The sequence below is a fragment of the Phoxinus phoxinus genome, assembly GCF_949152265.1.
Source record: "Phoxinus phoxinus genome assembly, chromosome: 14".
Lineage (NCBI taxonomy): Eukaryota > Metazoa > Chordata > Actinopteri > Cypriniformes > Leuciscidae > Phoxinus > Phoxinus phoxinus.
This window is the reverse complement of record NC_136889.1, coordinates 14122578-14144493: the sequence shown is the minus strand read 5'-3', so window position 1 is coordinate 14144493 and position 21916 is coordinate 14122578. Positions and strand designations below refer to the sequence as shown.

Here is a 21916-nt window from a genome sequence, read left to right as displayed (position 1 = left end):
CCCATATAATGCTATTTTAAAGACTCTATAAACCCCTCCTTTCCTCGAGCCTACTCTGCTCTGATTGGTCAGATGGCCCAGTCTGTTATCAATGGTCTACCGCTTACAGCTCATGTCAGAAATTAATCGTCCATTACCATATCTGAATTTCAGCGCTGAACTATATCGTTAACCGTATTAATAACGGTACGTTAGCAGAGCACTAATGTGAATGACTGATATAATATTATAGTTTGTAGACCAAAATCTTGCTCCATCCTTTATAATTACTCAAGGTAGTAAGAACGAAAGACAATAATTGACACAATTTTAGGTAATAGTGGGCCCACAGCTGAATTATCTCATTAAGACACACACACACACACACACACACACACACACACACACACACACACACACACACACACACATATATATATATATATATATATATATATATATATATACACACACACACACACACACACACACACACATAAATAAATAAATAAATAAATAAATAAATATATATATATATATATATATATATATATATATATATATATATATATATATATATATATATATATATGAATTAAATGCAAGGTACCAGAGATCTATTCATATAGTATATTCATATAGTATTCATATATTCAAAATGTTATATACTCTTTCAATATAACATTCTCTCCTAGGTGCAACGACGGTGTCTAACTTCAAACCCATTACCGCCCATAGATTCACACCACCTCCCACTGTACTACTTACTTGCTTTGTCACCACTCTACAGACACCCAATTTACATTTCTGAAATAAAAGGCTTCTCACAATTGATTGTGTTTTCCGCAATCTGACTGGAGTGCTGGTTTGATGTTGTTCGTGGAGTGCCTAGACACAAGGCTGTGTGTAGAGCAGTGTTTGCCTGTGGCCATTGATGAACAGTCCCTGCCTCTCCCCACAGGCTCACTGTTTGTTTGTGTGAATTGCCTATGTAGCCACATCAGCTGCTTCCAGTCAAGCTACTATACAGTAAATAAACCCGCCGTCAATATTGAGCATCAGTGCTGTTGCTTCTTGCTGTGAGGTAGACTGCTTTTTTCCTTTGCAGTGGTAGTATATAGCTGTGAATAGTGCCTTTTTCAATCAATAATACTCACATGTATGTTACTTTCTGCTTTTATTATTTTTATTGTGAGTTTTTTCAATGTATGTGTGTTTAGTTTTTCTCTGAGGGGAGAATTTGTGTGTGTGTGCTCTGTAACCCTACCCTACACTGAGGTGCTCTGGCAGATCTCCCGTCCACTGTTCTGATCTCGACCCATTTCAGAGCATAACTAAGATGTGTTCTCCAGTTGAGCACTGGGCACAGAGTGCAAGAGTTTTTTTTTCATGCATGCATTTGTGTGTTAAGGGTAATGTGTTTGTGTGTGCGTATGCTCGTGGTTTGACTTGCTTAGCTCAGTCCCACGCACTGTGGTCAGAATGGTTAGTATTTTTTTTTTTGTAGGCCGAGGAAGTGTGTATATTGTTCCCACGCTATGAACAGTTCAGGGTCCCGTGCTCCAGACAGGGGGCGCTCGCGGCCTCCGCACTCAGCTCTGACCCAGGCAGCACGGGAATGTTGGAAAAACGCTTTATGATACCAAGATGTTTGTAAACGGACAGCATGGTTAAGTAAACTTCAGTGAACTCTGTTTGCCATGTGAAACCAAAATCTCTATTTGGTTCTATTGTCAAACTTTTTATCGCTTTTTTTTTTCATGGCTTAAAGTCTTTGTTTATTCCAAACTTTTCTTTCTTCCATGAAACAAAAAATGTGATGTTCAGCAGAATGTTTCTCTACAATAAAGTGGATGGTGATTTATAATGGCAAGATCCATTTTTTATAGTTTAAAATATAGTTATTTTAAACTGTATTAAAATAGAAAACAATTTATTGCTGTGATGGCAAATTTGAATTTTCAGCAGCCATTACTCCAGTCTCCAGTGTCACATGGTCCTCCATAAATCATTGTAAAATTCTGATTTGGTGCTCAAGAAACATTTGTTATTATTATCAATGTTGTGCTGCTTAAAGGGCACCTATTATGACATTTAAAATGTTCCTAATGTTGTTTTGGGAGTCCCCAACAACAGTTTTACATGCATGCAATGACAAAAAACACTTTTGTGTTTTCGTATAATATGCATTTATTTTTACCTGATTTGCTCACCGACTCCCAAATGATTCGTTCAACGACTAATTTTCCAAACCCCTCCTTTGCGCGACGCTAATCTGCGTTGATTGGTCAGATGACCCAGCAGTGTTTACAGAGATAATACTTATTGTTTAACACGGAGTACAATGATGCTTTTATCAATTAAATTGTGTTATAATAATGATTATAGTCCACTACTTTGTAGTTTGTAGTAAAAAACTAAAAATAAGATAAAGAATTTAATGTTATGTTAGCGAGCATAGCCCAGAGTTCATATTGTAAAAGCACAATCAGTCTTTGTTTGCATTAGCCCGATGCATAAACATAACGTTTTTACAAAAAAAAAAAAAATGCAGTTATGTTACTACGAGGTATTACTCTATTCTTTAAGACAACTCCGAAAACAACGACAAACACTTCACATATCTCAATACAATTGTCATTGAAGACCTAGAAGCTAAACGGTGCTTACACAACAAACAAAATAATTATTAAGCATGCTTCATAAAATATAAAAGCAACAATTATTAATAACACTTACAGGTTGTGATACGGAGGAGGAAGCTGATGCAAATACACTTAGAAATGAACCTTCCTTCAATATCAGCCGGCTCGCGAATCCAAGTTTGATTGCATTTAAGTTGGTAAAGCAATCGTCTTCAAAATGGCGTGAACAAAGCACAAGGCTCGGACTATACTTCTGTGGTATAGTGAATTGTAGCCACTTAGTCTTCAAATGCTCCTCCTCGGGCAGATGAAAAAAGTTGGCTTTTGAGTCGCACTTCAGAACACAGCATCTCGTCGCCATGATGTTTCCCTGCTGGCCTTGGAGCGCAATAAGTGGGCGTATCATATTCAAATAACTTGACAAGTTGACGTTATCTAGTCAGAGAAAAAGCTTCGGTCTTCTAACGATTCATAAAAATGACTCCGAGTCGACTCTTACTTTTGAAAGACAATAACTTTATATACAGTGCACTTTCATATTTCAAACTTTGCAGGATGTTTTTGTTCACTTAGATCTATGTTACACACTTCATGAAAGGTAAATTTCAAAATTCCATAATAGGTGCCCTTTAATATTTTGTGGAAATTGATACTCCCCCTGGTGTCAATTTAAATGTATGCCAGAAGTGTTTTTTATTTATTTATTAAGAATTAAAAATAAGTATAATATAATAAATGTTAGTAGCCAGTTATAAATAAAAGTAATATCTAATTAGAATAAATGTAAGTATAAGTATTCTTTAAAAATAAGTTGAAATAATACAAATTGATGACTTCAAAAAAAACATAGACTATCGATTAACAGCCTTGGATAGTTACAGTAGGTCTGCTTACAGTAGGTCTGTCTTTAGCAGTTACGTTTTTTGTTAAAAAAATGTCCTTATGGAGAAAACAAAATACTATGAAAATAGTATATATAGGCTATATATATATATATATATATATATATTTTATAGTAATAGAGAGCGATTTGCGGACGGCTTTCCCTGCGTGTGAAATCCTCCATTTTACAGCAAACCAATGAGAACACGGGACAATGATGACAATACATAACAACAGAGCATAGGCGCCAAAGCTGTAGATCTGCTTAGTGCTTACCCAAATGCTCTGTAACTGGCAGATTTGAAGAAAATTACAGTCGTTTGGCAAATAAATAAATTATAGTTACATATGTATTGCCAACATTTTATAATTTATGGGACACCTCAAACAAGGGGATTTATAGTCATTTATAGTGTTAATAGTAATAAGCGAGTCCACAAATGGCTTGGGTATGCAGAGCATTTGCAGCTTATATGGACTGAATATAAGGTGTTTCTTGTATAGTGGTGTACAAGGACACCACTATACAAGAGATGTATAGTACACAACTTTCAAATATTTGTTTTTATGCATAAAATGCGTTTGTTATTTGGAGCTTGGCATTATAAATCACCATCCACTTGGATTTTATAGAAAAGATCTGCTTGGACTTTCTGTCTCACGTGATTATAGTGTTCATTAAGTTTTAAAAAACGGAATAGCGTGAAGGTGATTTATGATGACAATTTTCATTGTTATGTGAGCGGTCCCTTTAAGAGGCATCTCTCACAGGCACTCACAAGGAAGATGCACGTGATTATGCTCTCAAGGAGGTGTCACTCCACTGTTTACAAAAGCTTCAAAAGGCTCAAGACGAGCTGGAGTGAGAAACTGGTGCATTTGTTGTCGGGCAGCATCTTGAAGAGCCTCAACATGCCAGCCATCTCCAGCCTGAGCCTTTTGTTGCCAAGCGTGCAGAGCTCCTGTTGCTAAAGGAAGTACTTAAATGTGTAGTTATGTGAGATCCCTCCTCGCTGAAGCCAGCCCCCTGCTGCTTCTTCCTGCTCCTTGGCTGAATATGAAGTGTTGCTTGATGGGCTTTTCCCCTCTGACAGTGTCACAAGAGGAGTGACAGATCCGTGGGAGAGCTGACCCACCTCCCAGAGGAAGTGCTGGGAGCCAGGGGTGGCCCATTCAGTGCCCAAAGGCCACTCTCTTCTAATGGAACATGATAAGCTTTTCATGAGGCACTGTGCAGTGCTGCTTTTGTGTGCGCCCATGTCTCTGTGGGCTCGGTACATCAGTGCCGTCATCGCCTTGCTCTGAGTTCATGGGAACATAAATTGTGTTATTGAGAACCACACCTAGTTAAGGTTACCTACCTTCCATGGCTTTCTTGGCTGGTATGTGTGAGAACAACAACAAGACCTTGTTAATGACAGTGAATCCAGTCAGATAAAATAACTTTGGATTTATTTTTGGATTTTTGTTAGACTTATTACTGATTATAGATGGCCAACGGTAAGTATTATTTTAACGTTGTCATGAAATCAGTTTTGAAAATGCATGGTGTTGGTGAATTGAACCAAGTCCCTCCCCAGATTTTTGTTTTTGATAATCTGTTACACTCTGATCACAGCATCACAACACGGAATAAAAGATCTGTCACAAATTCTGTATCAACGCGACTTTTAAGAAGGAAAGTTACTGATGTCAATAGCAAAGGATGTGTTCACACTTGGCATGTTTGAATAGATTAAAGCGAAACCTGGTGCGATTGCTCTGTTACTGTGCGAGTAAGCGTGAACGCTGCCATCCGAAATCCTTGTGCACACCAAACAAGCGGGTCGAGACCGCTAAAAAGGTGGGTCTCGGTCCGCTTCCAAGTCAACTGGTGTGGTTTGAATGATATATGAACGCAACACGGACCAATGACGTGTAAACGAACCAAAAACAGGAAGATGATACCCTAAAAAAGGTGACTCATGTGAGTGCGTTGTATACATGTGAGGTTTATATGTTGGCAGATATCAGTCTCAGACATCAGTGTTGTATGGAGAGGAGTTTGGTGTGTGTGGTTTTCATGCTCGTGTTTGTACTGCAGAGGCCACGGCAGGTCATGTCCTTCAGTGATTCAGACTATTTGCATGCTGTTAAAATCTGTTGCACACAGGTTTGGGGAGGATGCTTTTCTCTGTAATGATGTCCAGACAGGGGGTAGGTTGTTTGTTGCCTTTGTTTGTGTGCGCGCGCATGCCTCTACGCGCTGAGTGATGCGTGCAGAAGTACAGTACATGCACACTTTCTCAGAAGGCTTACTGCCCTGCGGCACAAGGTTTCAAGTCCCCCATTTCCTGTTTACAGTGTCTGAGGTTTCCTGTTCTCGATGCATCTCCACTGGGTGATCTTGCGATTGTACTCTGGACAAGGCCTGTGTTCAAAATAAAACACCCTTGTTTCAGTCTCTAGTCTCTAATCAAAAATCTTCTCATTTGTCTATTTTGTTTCAAATGTAATTTATTCCTATGATGCTGAAAACAGTTTTGCTGCTGCAGTGGAAACCATGATATTTGTATTCATAATTCCTTGATGAATGAAAGTTAAAAACAGCATTTATTTGAAATAGAAATGTTTTTTTTTCACACCTGTTTTTCCTGACCTCAAAATTGTAGTGTATCTTGAAGTAAGTCTATTTTTTCTTAAAACCGTGAAGATCCCAAAATATAACGTGTACTATATATGTATATTCTATGTTTGCATACATAAAGATTTTTTTCTTGTCTTTTGTACTTTAGGTTTGAAGAGATAGTCAAGAAATTCAAGGTTGAATATCACGCTGGAGGTGCCACTCAGAACTCTGTAAAAGTCGCACAGGTTGGTGCTCAAAGCTATTTAATGCATGCATGCAATGTTAGCAACGACAAATGCATGAACATATAAAATGTATAGCTTGAATGCAATAGTTGTGTGTGAATGCAAAATGTATAGTTGCTGCTTTCGATAAAAAAAAAACATCTGCCAAATGCATCATGCGCTGCTCCCACAGCTGGACAGGAACAAATGGGTGTACCTAAAATTAAATATTTTTTGGCTGTAAATAATGCATAATATCACATCAAACACAAAACATCTTTTTAGCTATCTGAAATCTACTTCCTCAGTAGATTTGGATGTTTAAATTCAGTATTTGTTTATTTATTATTATTCATTAAATACAATTTGTTTTAATTAATTGATAATTTTTTTATTTGGAATTTATTTAATCAAAAAACACTTTAACTACATGCGTTCACACTCTCATATGAGATGGCTAAGATTTCTGAGAGCTTTTGGTCACTTTGCTTCTGCAGTGATAGTAAGTTCATCAAGTTCAAGTAAACCGAGGCCTATAATAGAAAATTTTGAAGCATAGGGGTGTAACAATACATTGTTATATTGAGATATTGCGGTATAAAATGTGACTCATCGTTGATGTAAACAATATGATTCGTGATAGTTCAGCTTACTGTATTTATAAAGTATAATTCATTCACCCAAAAATGTAAACTGTCATGATGTCACCAAACACAAATGAAGATATTTTTTATGAAATCTGAGATATTTCTGTTCCTCTATTTAAAGTCCATTCCTCTAAAACTCTAAAATATAGCGATTGTGTCGTGAGTTCGGTAACCCGATTTGTATCGACTCATGACCTGAGTGTATCATTACACCCCTATAAACATGTTTGATATGGGTACATTTTGTCACTTTTGGTGGAGTGCTAAGAGTTTTACCTTGAGCTCTGGTTAATTTCTGGCATGTATGCCCATGCACAAGTAAGGTACCATAAAACCATCTCATTTTTGTGAGAATAATGTCAGGGGTAAGATTTGTGCACAATAATTATTTAACACATTAACAAAAACTTGCTGCATGCAGTGCATTTATCTGTTTCTTTTTTATTTATTCCATTTTCACTCTAGTTTTGCAGGTTTATATTTGTTACATCAGGCACAGCAAGATTTAATGTTGGATGTATCTCCCTGATTTATAGCCCAACAGAGAAACAGATATCTTAAGATCTTTTCAGCCCTTCACTTTTGCTGGCCTAGTTTGCAGCCATTCTTGGGTTAGAGCGTTTCCAGAAAGTCTAAATATTGTTTTTCCCTTTTTCAAGCTCGTTCCTAGTATTCCCAAGAAATGATGCTTCAAGTCTGAGTGGGATATTTTATTTGTGTGATATTGTTTAAGGGTAACAACAGAAATAATCTGAAGTCCCTGATGGTCCAGTTGGGTGCTGCTGTCACAGCAGAGAATGAGATCTGCTCAAATTGCCTTGTTGCCCTCAGGGCCCAACTAGAGTTTGATTCCTCCAGCACATGTCCAGTACCGCTGTATACTTTTGCAGGTGTCTGCGGACATCAACACTTTTAAGACCTCAGATACAGGAGTTATTTAGATATATATCATCTAAATAGACACATGGAATTTTCTGATGATCTCCAGATGATGCACAGCATCCAAATCCACAGATGCATTAGGCTGCAGAGGCTTTCACACGCAGTGCATCTATCACCATGAAATACAGACCTCGGTGTGTGATGAGGTAAGACCGTGGATAATCATTTGGGAATCTGCCAGTGCAAGCAAATGTGATTTCATTACTTTAGTGTCTGACTCCTTGTGTTGTCGGGCACATTTGTTATGACCCGAATGCAGCCCGAAAGGACTTACAGAAATGATTTTTCATATAGGTCTTTCTTTTTCTGCTGTGTTCCAACATTTATTTTGCTTAACAGGATTTGCTGTAAACGTCCTTGTGAGGATGTCTGCACTATCTTCCAACTCTTCACCTGCAGTTGCAGATAACGGAGTCAGGGCGGTTAAAGTTGTGCCCATTTTAAGCAACGGTAGTTACGAAGGCTCCCAGTGATATGTGGGTTGTTAAGCAGCAGTTTGATCAGACAGCTCTTCAAAGCTGGCTCGCTTAAGAAGGGATGCTTGATGCGGAACCAGGCCTCTGAGATTAACACATGGCAGCACCTGGAACGCCAGGAGCAACGCAACCTGTGTCGATGTCGCTGAAAACGAGAGCTTTCAAATGCAATGACATGGGCTGCCTTGTGTGCGTACATCAAAGCACCCATGTGCAGATGAGGTGCTCCAATCGGAGGCTGTTCTCAGCCTCCGGCACTGCTTGGCAGACGTGGGAGGGAGCATGTTCCGCTCCCAATACCTGACCAAGATAGGTAGACCATTTACACAGGAACAACCAGTCATTGGAGAGGGAGGGCTATCTTGCTCCCTCTGCATCACCTTTTCTCTCTTCTCCCCTGCTTTTCCTGAGACCATGAAATCAAACCGATCACCATTTTTTTGCCTACTTATCTTTTCTCCTTTCTCATCCTTTCAATTGTACAATACAGAAAAACATGCACAGCAAAAACACATTCCCCAAAGCATCTTTCTTAAATGCTCAGTCACTCATAGTTCACCTCTAAATAAAAAGTCTGTCATCATCATTTACTTGTGTTATTGAGAACCACACCTAGTTAAGGTTACCTTCCATGGGTTTCTTGGCTGGTATGTGTGAGAACAACAACAAGACCTTGTTAATGACAGTGAATCCAGTCAGATAAAATAACTTTGGATTTATTTTTGGATTTTTGTTAGACTTATTACTGATTATAGATGGCCATACAATAGCATTTACTTCATGTATGACTTCTGTGAAAACGAAAGTTGGAACACTGGCTCTGTCAAGCTTCAAAATGACAAAAAGACTTGTGCAGTATATTCATTGAAAATCAAAACCGGCCTAGATCTCCTTTTTGACAATTACGAATAATTTAGATATTTTCAGTTCATTGGTTGATTCAGTTCTCAAAACCAAAATGATCCAGTTTAAAGGGATAGTTCACCCAACAATTTTAATTTTGTCATTACTTACTCACCCTCATGTTGTTCCAAACCTGTATGAATAAAGAATATATTTAAAAGAATGCTGATAACCAGACAGTTGACGGGCTCGATTGACTTGCATAGTAGGAAAATAAATACTATGGATGTATATGGGTGCCGTCAACTGTCTGGTTACCAATATTCCTTAAAACATTTTCTTTTGTGTTCAACAGAAGAATGAAACTCATTTAGGTTTGGAACAATGTGAGGGTGAGTAAATGAGACAATTTTCATTTTTGGGTGAACTATCCCTTTAAGTCAATGATCACAATGGTTAATGATGATGAATCCGCTAGTTATCAGGGATTTACAACAACTACCTTTCAACTGTTTGTCACAGAAAGCTATCAAATGGCTTTAGGAAATATAGGAATGAAACTTGAAATTATATTTTTATGATGCTTTTACATCCTACTTGAAAACCTATTGCAACAGCATGGAAAAGAGCAACAAGCACATTCTTCACAATTTCTCTTTTTTTTTTTTTTGCACAGAAGAAAGTCATATGGGTTTGGAACAGCATAAAGAGGAATAAATTATGACAGAATATTTATTTTGTGTGAACTATCCCTTTAAGGCATTTCATTCTGTTACCACATACATTCCTCATCCTTCTATAAAGCCTAGGACGTCAATATAAATCTATTAATGGTTCAGCTCTAAGCCTCCCCGGATGGTTCTTTTGATGTGTCTGAATTGGTAAATTTGTGCAGGAGACATATAGTCTTAGTCTGACAGGCACCATTCTGCCCCACAGGATTTTCACAGATGAAGACTCTCACCTGCAGAAAGTAACGATCTTCCATTCTCTTTATATAGCACTGCAAAGAGAACGAACCAGCACTGCTCTACAGCCCCAGACATCAAAGCCGGGGCAGAGAATCACACTCTGCTCCACTGTATATACAATGTTCCCCAAGCATTCTTCTGCACTGTGATCCAAGACTCGGCTCCATTACATGTGCACCCCTGGTGTGGCCCCTTGAGCAACGGAGAGTTTGAGAGGGGAAGAGGCTGACACTTACCAACAGAGAGAGCAGTTGTTAGGTGCTGCCTCCATTGGGAGGTTAAATTACTCCTCTAGAGCTCGGTAGGCCTACAGCTTTGAACAGTTGCCACTTTTAAGCACATGCATATTGTTGCAGGAAGATATCGAGAATCTCCATACAATGGAAGTCAGTGGTCACCAAAACTGTGGTTACTAACATTCTTCAAAATGTCTCCTGTTGTGTTCCATAGAAGAAAGTCATACAGGTTTGGAATTACATGGGAGTAAATGATGACAGAATTTTCATTTTTGGGTGAACAAAAGCAAAAGGATATCTTTGCTTCTGCAACCTTTTTTCCATTTGTCGCTGGCCCATGATGCCTTCAGACTTTTTTTTTTTTTTTAAAGTTTTTTTTCAAAGTGGTGAGGGGGCCCAACCTTGGACTCAAACCGGACTCTTTTATTGGAAACACATGTGCACTCTGTAGTTGGAACTCCTCTGTGAAGAAAATCACTTAGCTCTCTTCAGCACACAAAGGCCTTTCCCAGTTCATATTTTTTTGCATGGAAACTTAAATTGGGGAAAAGCTGGTGCCTAGAACCAGACATCAGACTAGAAGACGAAACGTTCCATGACCTCATGTTTGACTTGACTTACTACTTTGCTTTCCTTTGAAAAAACTCTCTCGTGTCCATCTGACCTTTCTCGATAAAGAGTTAATATATTTTTTGTCTTTCATGGAAGAGCTAGTCTCAGTGGAAAGGGGAGGAAAATGGCAAATGTTACACGTGTATCAAACTTGGCAGGGGGAAACATTTGGACGAAAGGAAATTTCAGTTAAAAAGAAAAGGAAAGTTTGAAAGCTCTGAAGGCACATGAGATTAACAAGACACATACCAGGGACCGCTAAACTCTCCATGGTGAATGGACGCAACATCTGTGTCCGATATTCGAAATGGAGAGAATGGAAGTAGGACGTTTCAATACCTCACTGTATGCAATTTAGGATTTAGATATGTGTGAGTGTGAAATCCTATTTTTTGTTCTGAATCTCTGCAGGGGGAATGTTTAATATACCTAGTGGACAGGGAGGTTGTCTGATGAATGATTGCTAATTACCTGTAGGTTTTGAAGATGATGTGCAGTGAATAGCTAAAAACAGTCCCATCATTAAGTTTAATTGAATGTTAACATCCAAAAGTGCCAACTTCTCGGACAACTGCGCTGCCAAGAACAGTTTATTTCCTTCCTGAGTTGACGAAGGGTCACAGCCAATTAGGCGCCCTGAAAAAGAAAAGAGTAACACTCACCTTTGTCATTCCTGGAGAGCAGCAGACTGGCATCCATTTCCGTATTGTGCAGGAAGCGATGGGTTTCTCGTAAGGCCAGAGCAGTTCGAGGTTACACCCAAATGCTGATGGTGAGCTTTAGCGGGATTCTTGTTAAATCACACCTTTCCTTCCACCCAAGTGTTGTTTACTGCAAATGTGAAGGGGTGGAAACTACTGTAGACTGTACCGTTGTTGACTGCCCTGTCTGTGGCTGGAGCACATGTGCTGTGTCTTAGCTAATATTTCATCATTTGTGCCTCATAGGGAGTTTGAGAGCAGAGTAGATCATAACAGCTCTAATCTTTGGTTTGATCAGTCCACTGGCCTCCCAGCAGGGGCTCCCAATTCTCTTCAGGCGCTCTCGTTTATCAGAGTGCTCTTGTCTTATCTCAAGACCTCATAATCTAAAAGGGTAGGTGATACACTGTTTCCCACACTGTTCTATATCATGGGCTTTATTTATGTGACCTATAAATCCATTCAGCATGGTTTCACTTCAGAAAAAAAGATACACCTCGTCTTGCGCTCACTACAAGCAATACACCCATGCGAAATAGCCAAGGGTCATAAAGGTCAGCTAGTCAATTAAGTGACATGCTAGGTTATCTTTTTTCTTTTATTTGTGTGTATGTATAACACAGTCCCCTTTATTCAGAAACTCGTTATTCCATTTCTTTTCATCAAATAGCTGTAAAACCAGTTCAATTAAAAAAAAATCATTATTAATATTTGCCACTAATAGATTAGTAAATAAATTACAGCACTTGAGCACCAAATCATCATATTAGAATGATTTCTGAAGGATCATGTGACGCAGACGACTGGAGTAATAAGACACACACACACACACACACACACACACACACACACACACACACACACACACACACACACACACACACACACACACACACACACACACACACACAGTTGTTTTGCTATACTTGTTTTGCTATACTCATTCCATGGGCGTAATGGTTTTTATACTGTACAAACTATATTCTATCCCCTTTCACTGTCACAGGAAACATTCTGCATTTTTAAATTTTTTCTAAAACATTGTTTTTTATGAATTATGAGGACTCATGAAATGTCCTCATAAACCACGTTTAAGTTGTAATACCAGTGCAATACATGTCTTTATACAAATTTGTGTCCTCATAAATCACATAAACAAGAGCACAGACACACACACACACCATTGTACTACTTTTTTGACGTTTTATGACATTAATTTTTTGTCTTTAAATTTTTGAAAGATCTAACTACGTTCTTTCCTATCCTATTGCGCTTAGTCTCCATTCCGAATCTTAATTATTCGACTAGTTGTTCAAGCAACCTACTTGCTAGTTGATTTTGAAAATGTTGTTTTGTACGTCCCAGATACAACACAAAGATGTAAACTGATGCACTTAACAGTTAATTTCCCAAATAAACAACCAAAATAAATCTGCTTTTGCTTCAGTGATTACATTTTTGCGTGCCAATGGTGGCGCGTGTGCCCAAGGTTACCGACCTCTGATTTAGTAGTTCAGGATGACACTTGTCATGACCTTGGAATTAGACCCTGGATAGCATTGTGACAGGGTGCCATTTACTGCCACTGGTTCCGCATTCTCTGCACTGTGTAATTGTATGACATTTATGTTACACGATATAGCATGGTGTTGTTACAAAGGCAGCAGAGATGAGTCAAGCCTGGGGACATTGTGGAAAGGTCAAAGTGAGTGGCACATGCATAGATGCCACGTGTATTTATAGATGCAGGCGTTCAGATGTGACAAATGGTGATGAACACAGAACTCTTAGATCCTTCCAGCACTTAGTGTTACGTGACATAGTGAAGGTGACGCTTCCCCCGCATTATGAATAATGATTAACTGCAGGCAACCGCCAAGAAGGGCTTGGTGGGGAGAGATATAAATAGACACTGTCTTTTGTTCATTCGCCTGCTATCACACTAAAGTAGGGGCTCAGACTGTAGGAGGAAGCAATGAGGCATGTGGGATATGGCAGAAAAAAGACCTTTTCTCACTGTTACTAACAAAGCCATACTGTGCGTGAGCATTTGCATGTACACACACACCCACAGAAGCACGTTCAGAATACTGTTGACCTTTCGTAAGCACATGGCCTTGGAATTAATGAAAAACATACGTTTAGTTTGTGTGTGAGAAATGGCATTGAGCAGCTGCCTTGCTAATGCTTTGCAGAGCGATGGATATTGTTAATCAATGTTTATAATCTAAAGTTATATGAAGATCTCACTTAGCACTAAATGGGTTATAAAGGATGCAGCTGAGGCTTGTGGTTTATGGTTTACTGCAGCGTCCTGCCATGTTGGCAAAAAAGACTAAATGAAGCATGAAAATGATGTTGGAGTTATGCGATAGACCACATTTTTCCAGTAATGCTCAAGAACTTCAAAACCATTGTTCCCCCTTTTTTATAAATTAGCATTATACTGGAAATCATTTCGCTTCTTATCCTTTAAAACTTAAATAATTGGTTATCATTCCCAAACAAGATATTGTGTTGATTAAAAATCTGATCTACGTGCATGACTCTTGAAATATGTAATTTGGTATTTTACGCTCGTTTACTTTATGTATATAAATATTAGATATTATATGAAATTTTAATTATGCAAATTAATGACGGCATATTCACCAACTCACAGCACCCCATGTTCCATTTGAACTTTTTAAAAAATTTCCCAAAACAAAAGCTTTTTGTTAAGAACAGCCCAAGATGTATGTCATCGTACACTATTCAAGTCATTTGTTTCTACTTGTCACATTCTTGACACAGGTAGTGAAGGTAGTGACGCGTTTTGTGAGTGACTCGTTTGAGCTGAGAATTTTCAATGAATCAAAATACACAATTGGTCTGAATGATTCATTTATGAATTGAACTGATCCATCTCAATGATTTTGTTGCAACAATTAGCAGCTACCTGGAGAAAAGCATGGAATAAAAACTTAAATTTAGTTTTTTACCTCACATAAATGTCATTGGAACTTGATTTGGAATATAATGTAAGAGATGTGGTGTGTAAATCACTAGCTGCTTTCATTGTAAAGAATAATGGCTTTTAAATACAACCTGATTTCTGGATTTTGAGTTCCATGTATCATAATACAGGTTTGGAACAATATGAAGTCGAGTGAACAATGACAGAAATTAAATTTTTGGATGTGCTGTCCCATTAAAAAAGACCTCTGGTGTACACATACCACTGGTTAGGAACTGCACTGATAGACTACCATAAATAAAAATAATAGGTTGTTAAAGTTGATGTGCTTGGAGCTTAAAAAAGACCTTTGTAGTGTTTAAATGACAGATTTATTAACAAAATCCAATAGGCTTTGATTTAAAACCAGATCCTGTTTTTCTTCAACATGAGCTTCTTGGGAATCAGTCAGTGGATTTAGTCAATGGCTTTACTGGTGGCTTGGTTGTAATTCTCACCGCTCCCTGAATTAAATTGACTGCAGCTTTCTCAGGTCTTAATTAAAGCACTCATTCATTCAGTACTAAAACCGTGCGGTTTCTTGTGTGGTTACACAATCAGCTCCATATCATGTGCCTACATATAAAATCAATGTCTTGACTAAACCACCGATAATATGCGGGATACAGTTCACAAGCTGTGGGCTGTATGGATTTCCATATTGCTTAATTTGCTCTTACAGAATGTCATAAGCTGGCGGGGGTTTAACAGTGTGGATAGTGCCTCGTAAGTAAGCTTGTTGATTAATGTTATATACTCCAGGGAGACATCAGAAATTCATTTGAGGTACGAAACTCTGAACAATTTAGATTGAATGAGACACATAAACTGTGTGTTTAGGGGTCTGAGGGTGAAATATAAAACGTCTCATTCTTAAACAAACGCACTCGACGTCCTTGCAGTTTGTGCCCGCTTTTATTTTTGGCCGATTTAGTCACTTGCTAACTAAATTGTTACAGATTTGTTTGAGAACAGAGCTTACAGAGAGCACAGCCTGGTCCCGACTGTCCTTTAGCACCGGTCTATCCTGGAGGATAAGGTGCTTTGTAGCCGTCCGCTCAGTATTCATGACACGCCACCTTGCAGAACACTGGGCCCCTGGTCCGTCTCATAACTGGAGCACTAACAAAGCTGTTCATTTGGCATCATCACCCGCTTCTGATATGGAACAGACAGAGCTCTCGCTTAGTGTTTCTCTCTCAGCAAATCCTATTATCAGCGTTGTGTTTTTCTTTTCTTCCTAACTTAGGACTTGGTCCAGGAAATTAGTCACTTCCTTCCAGTTTATTTGTCTATAATGGAGCACAACACCAGTGTCCTTTTTTTGATGAACATCTGAAAAGTAAAGTACCGGTAGTATTATGTTTTTTTTCCCCTAGCATGATTGCGGCTTAGCCATGGCTTCTATTTACATGCCCATTGATCCAATAACTGTGTTTTTGGAACTTGGTTCTGAGCAACTGTACTGGTAAGTAAAAGAAGCACGTCAGACTTCCCAGATCCATCCAAAAGCCCCTTAAGTCATGCGAAAGATCTCGGGCAGTAGTGCAAAGGCTAGCTGGACTACATGAAAAGATGCTTTGGCCTTTTAAGCTTCTGTTCATTCCCCGCCAGCCCCTGATTCACTCTCCTGTTTATATTTGCTCTGCTGGAGTCTTAATGCGGTCCTGAGGAAGCCTCCAGATAAAAATCGATGACAGATGTAACCAGGAGAAAGAACAGCAATTACATGGAAAGTCATATTTTAGGGTCGTCATCCTCTTTTCCCCAGGTGTTTTCTGTCTTACTGTCTTTTACTTGCTTATTTTAATGTTTCATAGTCTGGAGCAAAGACGTTTTCTCCAGGGAGGCAGTGCATCACTAAAAAAAGTTTGAAGAGAAAATCAACGGTACAAAAATAAAACAACATAAGGGATCTCTCTTGCCTCTCTTGAGATTGTTGCATCTTGAGGTGGCAACAGGCAATCTGCACAAATGGGTGAAACTGTTTGAAATGGACCGCTATTAACAACCCAGTGGATAGTAAACAACTCACTAACTTGGACATCACTTTCAGTCATGTTTGAACCTGAATGGAGTTGAAATTAGGAGTAATCTGTGAGTGATTCAGGCTGACACCTGTGGCGTTTATGACTAATGCAGGGTTATTATGGTCATGGAAAACCTGGAAATATCAGGGAATTTTTAGTAGTATGGTTTCCAGGCCTGGAAATGGAAAATTAATAAAATATGATGTTATTGAAATCTCTGTTGAATATAAATTGTTCTAGTTATGCTCAACTCCAAGATATTTTGTTAATGAGAAATTGCACTTTGTGAGTTTAATCACTATGCATTTACAAATGAAAAAAAAAAAAAAATTATCTACTTATTGCGAACGGTTGGGAAAGTAAATTCTCAAGCTCTTTGTCATTGGTGTACTTCTCAAGGTTGTTGCGTTAATTTAAATACATGGTTATAGAGGGGGAAACAAATGTATCCATTTGTGCAGATGACCAGTATTTTATATAAAACTATATATATTATTATTTAAAAAGAAAGACTTTCACAAATTATTCACCAAGGACACATTAAACTGGCTGCTAAAAATTCAGCTTTGGCATCATAGGAATAAATTAGCCTACATTTTAAATTATATTAAAATAGAAAAGTTATTTTAAATTTTAATCATATTTCACAGTATTACGGTTTTTACTGTATTTTTGGTGTGTATATATGTATACCATGGTCTGTCTAAATAATCAATTCTGATTGGCTGGAAGGTGGGCTATAGAACCGCTAAACACGCAGGTAGTTCCATTATTGTGCTGTTTCTATTGAAACATACAGAGATCGAGATTGCGCTGCGGCTGCGCGCACACAGAAACACTTATCACTAGAGATACAGCGATTTACCGGCCAGGTACCGGAAGTCTGTCTTGTGATATTCTGATTCCAAGCCAATCTCTTTTGTTGCCAGCGGCACTGGCAATAATGTCAGCTGCGCGTTCTCGCTCTCTTCTCTCCGACTGCGGTGACATACACCCGCCTCCTCTCACTCACTCGTCTCATTCGCTTGTATTGAGCATAATTTTACTAATTCAGGCAAGTTTCATCAGGCAGGTTTCACGCTTGCACCAAAAGTGCAAGCACCACTGATCTACGGTATACAAGTGAAGCGCACAAGCTGCTTGTGAGTCGCAAGCACCAAAATGAGTGGTTAACTGAATTTAAACGGTCAAATACACACACAATTATGTCAAAACGCCCATCTTGGCTAGTATTCAGTTAAACACAATCAGTTTTTGAGCCTAATTAGTTGAGAAAGATATCGCAAGTTGTGTAATATTGGATCTGTGCATAAGCTCTTAAATGACTGCAGACTAATATTCCTGCTGTTGTCATGTTAATAAAAGAACACAAAACATATCACTCTGCTCTTTTAACTTTTGTAACTAATTGTAAGCATTAATCTTTATAAAAATTTTACAATGAAGACTATCAGTGCTATTTTACATTTGATTACTTAAATTTCTGTACTATTCCTTACCTGATTATACTGTATACCAGCGTGATAATCCACGGCTAGCTGTGCATTAAACTTTTTGAATACACTCCGTGGAGGCAACCACCCGGGAGCATCTTTGCCTTCACGTTGTGCATTACTTGTATTTTGTTTCTAATAGGCTACTTATATTTCATATTGATTATATTTTGCTATATTTATAATAGAAGTATAATATATTTATTATATTATTTAGCACGCTGCATAACCAGTTTAAGAAGTCACCGCTCGCTACTGATAGATAGATTTTAGCTTTTTTTTTTTGGAAGCAATGCAAAAATGTTTCAAAATGCATCAAGTGACACTGTGACAATTAAGATAGAAAGTGAGAGATTTTGAAATGAACGAACTCACAAACACCATCACATACTGACAACAGCTGGAGCAGGGCAGAGAAAAACAGGTTATATAAATTTTGGATGACGAACACATCCTTGTATCTGGTAGTGTCAGTACTAGTCTTTTCTTGATCCGTTTCACTTCCCAAAACGACAGTATTGGAGGAGTATATAGAGAAGATGGAGAGTCTAAGTGTTGAGTGACTGTGAAAAATGAATGGGGGGAAATGACAGGAGCCTGGTGACACACAGCAGGTGACAGACAAGATACTAACATTCTGCTTCTTACCATTGCATGCTCGCTCGAGCTCCCTGCAGAGCTGCAGCCTGCCTTACTGCGCTGGGCTTTTTGGATGGTAGAGCTCATAGGATGCCACTAAACCAGAAAAGTCTGCCAAATGGTGTGGAATCTAAATCTTTCCACACTCCTTCCAGCCAGAACATTTGTTTTCTGTTCTGAAGTTGTGATCTGAAAAATGTCCTTTTTGTTCTTTCACAGTAATGTCAGGGATATTTTGGGTCATTAAGAAGTGCGGGAATGTGAACTTCTTTCATATCCTAAATGCATGACTTTCTTCCTTTGAGAGCTTGACTCAAGTTTGTAAGGCAGTTTCTGCAGTTTCATAGTTCCTAGATCACTTTCGCCCATGTCAGGTCATGGTTGAAATGTCAAACCAACCTTTAGTGGCATTAAAGTTGTTGTCACATTCAAAAGGTTCAAAGAGAAGGTCTGACTCATAAAAAACACCTCAGCTTGTAACGATTAATGGACTGATTCAGGTCTTTTCTATCTTATTGTCTATACATTTGGATGTACATTGAGTTGTGCTGTTTGTGATTCATTCTACTAGGTATTTAAGCTCAGTGATGGATGAGGTTAGGTAAAGCTGTGTGTCACACACAATATTATTGTCAACTGAACAATAGAAACGCGATCCTTTATCTTGTTTCTAGATATGATTATAAAGCAAGTTCTCTTTGGATGTTTATTTTAACATTGGACCGTTGAGTAGCAAATGAAGGAAAGTCTTTGCTCAGAAGTTCATCAAAGAGGCCCCAGTTTTCCCAAGATGACAGGAGAATGTGCCTCCCCACCAAAAAGACAGAATGAATTTGGCCTGTCCAGAAATGAGCTGTTCTTACAACAAAATTAGAAGCAGGCAGGTTTCAAGAGCAAAGCTGGCAAGAGTCACGATGTCTCCATGTTATTGAGAGGACCACCAGGGATGGATTTTTCAGTCTGTTTTTAATCGCCGTAATATTCTCTGTAAAAGAACTGGCTGGAGGCTGCAATTTACTGCTGCATTGTTACAGATCAGTTTCTGCTTGTCATTAAGTGTGCCCAAACAAATCGCAAATCTGTAGAGTTTTTCCTCTTGATTTTTATTTATTTATTAAAATTTTTTGTTCGCATCATTAGTGACATTACTCTGTCTGTTTTTTATATAGAAATGTCTGATGACCTTGCTTGAGACGGCTCAAAAGAATGTTTAGATTGTGTGAGTCACTGTCTCCCTGTCTAGATAGATGAATCTGTGTAATTATCTACTTTTTTATTTATAAATCTATTTGATAAAAAATCCTGCTGAAAAATTCTCTCTCTCTCTCTCTCTCTCTCTCTCTCTCTCTCTCTCTCTCTCTCTCTCTCTCTCTCTCTCTCTCTCTCTCTCTCTCTCTCTCTCTCTCTCTCTCTCTCTCTCTCTCTCTCTCTCTCTCTCTCTCTCTCTCTCTCTCTCTCTCATATGTGTGTGTGTGTGTATTCTTTTTTTAAAGAAATAGTTTTTTCATTGATCTTTTACATTGTTTCAAAATATTTATTTTTCCAAATAAATGGTTCTTTTGAACTTCCTATTCATAAAATAGTCCACACAAATATTAAGCAGCATGTTTGGGACATTTGATATTAATAAAAAACACTAAATCAGCATTGTAATGATTTCTGAAGGATTATATAAAAATCTAAAAACACTTGTAATTTAATAATAAATGAATGAATAATTTAATAATGAATTTATTTTCTTTCAATTTAATGCTTTTGCAAATTCATTGTGCCTTTTGGATATTTAAAACAGTCTACGCTTTGTCTTTGCATTGTTTATACGGCTGTTGCTCTGGCCTTTAATACTTAAAACTGTATATTTTATTTTAAATATACAGTATATTCTTCTGATCTTTTAAAGTCTTATTTAGAAATAGCTTGCGTATATTTTCTTGTTCCACAGTCCTTGTGTTGATGTAGATAAAACATTTCACTTCCATTTACCACTGCATGGGGAACCATTGCGTATGTGGAACTTGACTTTGTTCCACATTGTTGAATATGGCTCTATCTTTTACAAAGTGGCACCAATGGCTGAAGATCTCGACTATCTATCCTTGCTTTGAAGAATGATCTTGAAGCCACAGGAATGTTCAGAAATCTCCATCGACACCAGAATCCCTGAAGTGAAGCACTTCCTGGACAGTTTTTATACATGAGTCGAGAGTGACCGCTTCACAGCATGCTGTGTAATGGCTTTGGGCTCCAGCCGCGGCTGTATTTCTTCAGATGAGCATCCAGTGTCTGTTCTGCTGTCACCGTCCGCCTGTCCACTGTCACATGCCTCACATCTCCAAGAATTACTGCACACACCTGTGCACAAAGATTTACAGCTTTGGCAGTCTGCACTCACATCATTTTTTTTAAAGTTGGTGTCAAACTCAGATATTGATACATTTGTCATGTTTCAGCATTTATAAATATCTAATTTTAGTTATTTTGTAACATTTTAATTGCCTAAAATCAGTCTTTCATTTTGTGCTAAGTTGCCATATCCATTTATACCTTTTGAAATCTTAAAGGAAACTATTGTTCCCAACCAAAAGTGAAAGTTGTCATGTCCTCATGTAGTTCTAAACCGATATGACTTTCTCCATATAATGAAAGTGTGAAAAAAACAAAAAAACATTGACATTCAAAAATTTCCTATTTCTGTGTTCCACAGAAGAAACAAATTCATACAGTTTTTGACCATGGTACATGGCAACAGAAATTTGGGTGAACTATCTCTTTAAGCCTGGTTTAGGAGTTATATATTGGAGATTATGAGCCACATTTCATCCCAGAAATAATATTATTTCCATATGACATTTAAAAAGTTTATTTTTCCAACCTGACTGCTTGCAGCAGCAAACAAGATGGATGCCAAAGTCTTCAGCCTCCTTCAGAGCATAAACTGTCAAGGTAATTGCAAGTTTTATAGAAATGTTGCTCCTGCATGCCATTAACCTGTG

General features: G+C 38.1%; 1 protein-coding gene across 2 annotated transcripts in view; it reads left to right on the top strand.

The window, feature by feature from the left end:
- Positions 1 to 21916, top strand: part of adka (adenosine kinase a) — a 148780-nt gene that overhangs the window by 30664 nt on the left and 96200 nt on the right. For both annotated transcript variants that reach the window (XM_079634952.1, XM_079634953.1), the window contains exon 4: positions 6281 to 6359. In XM_079634952.1, coding sequence (XP_079491078.1) covers positions 6281 to 6359 — 79 coding nt within the window. The remainder of the gene's footprint in view (positions 1 to 6280; positions 6360 to 21916) is intronic.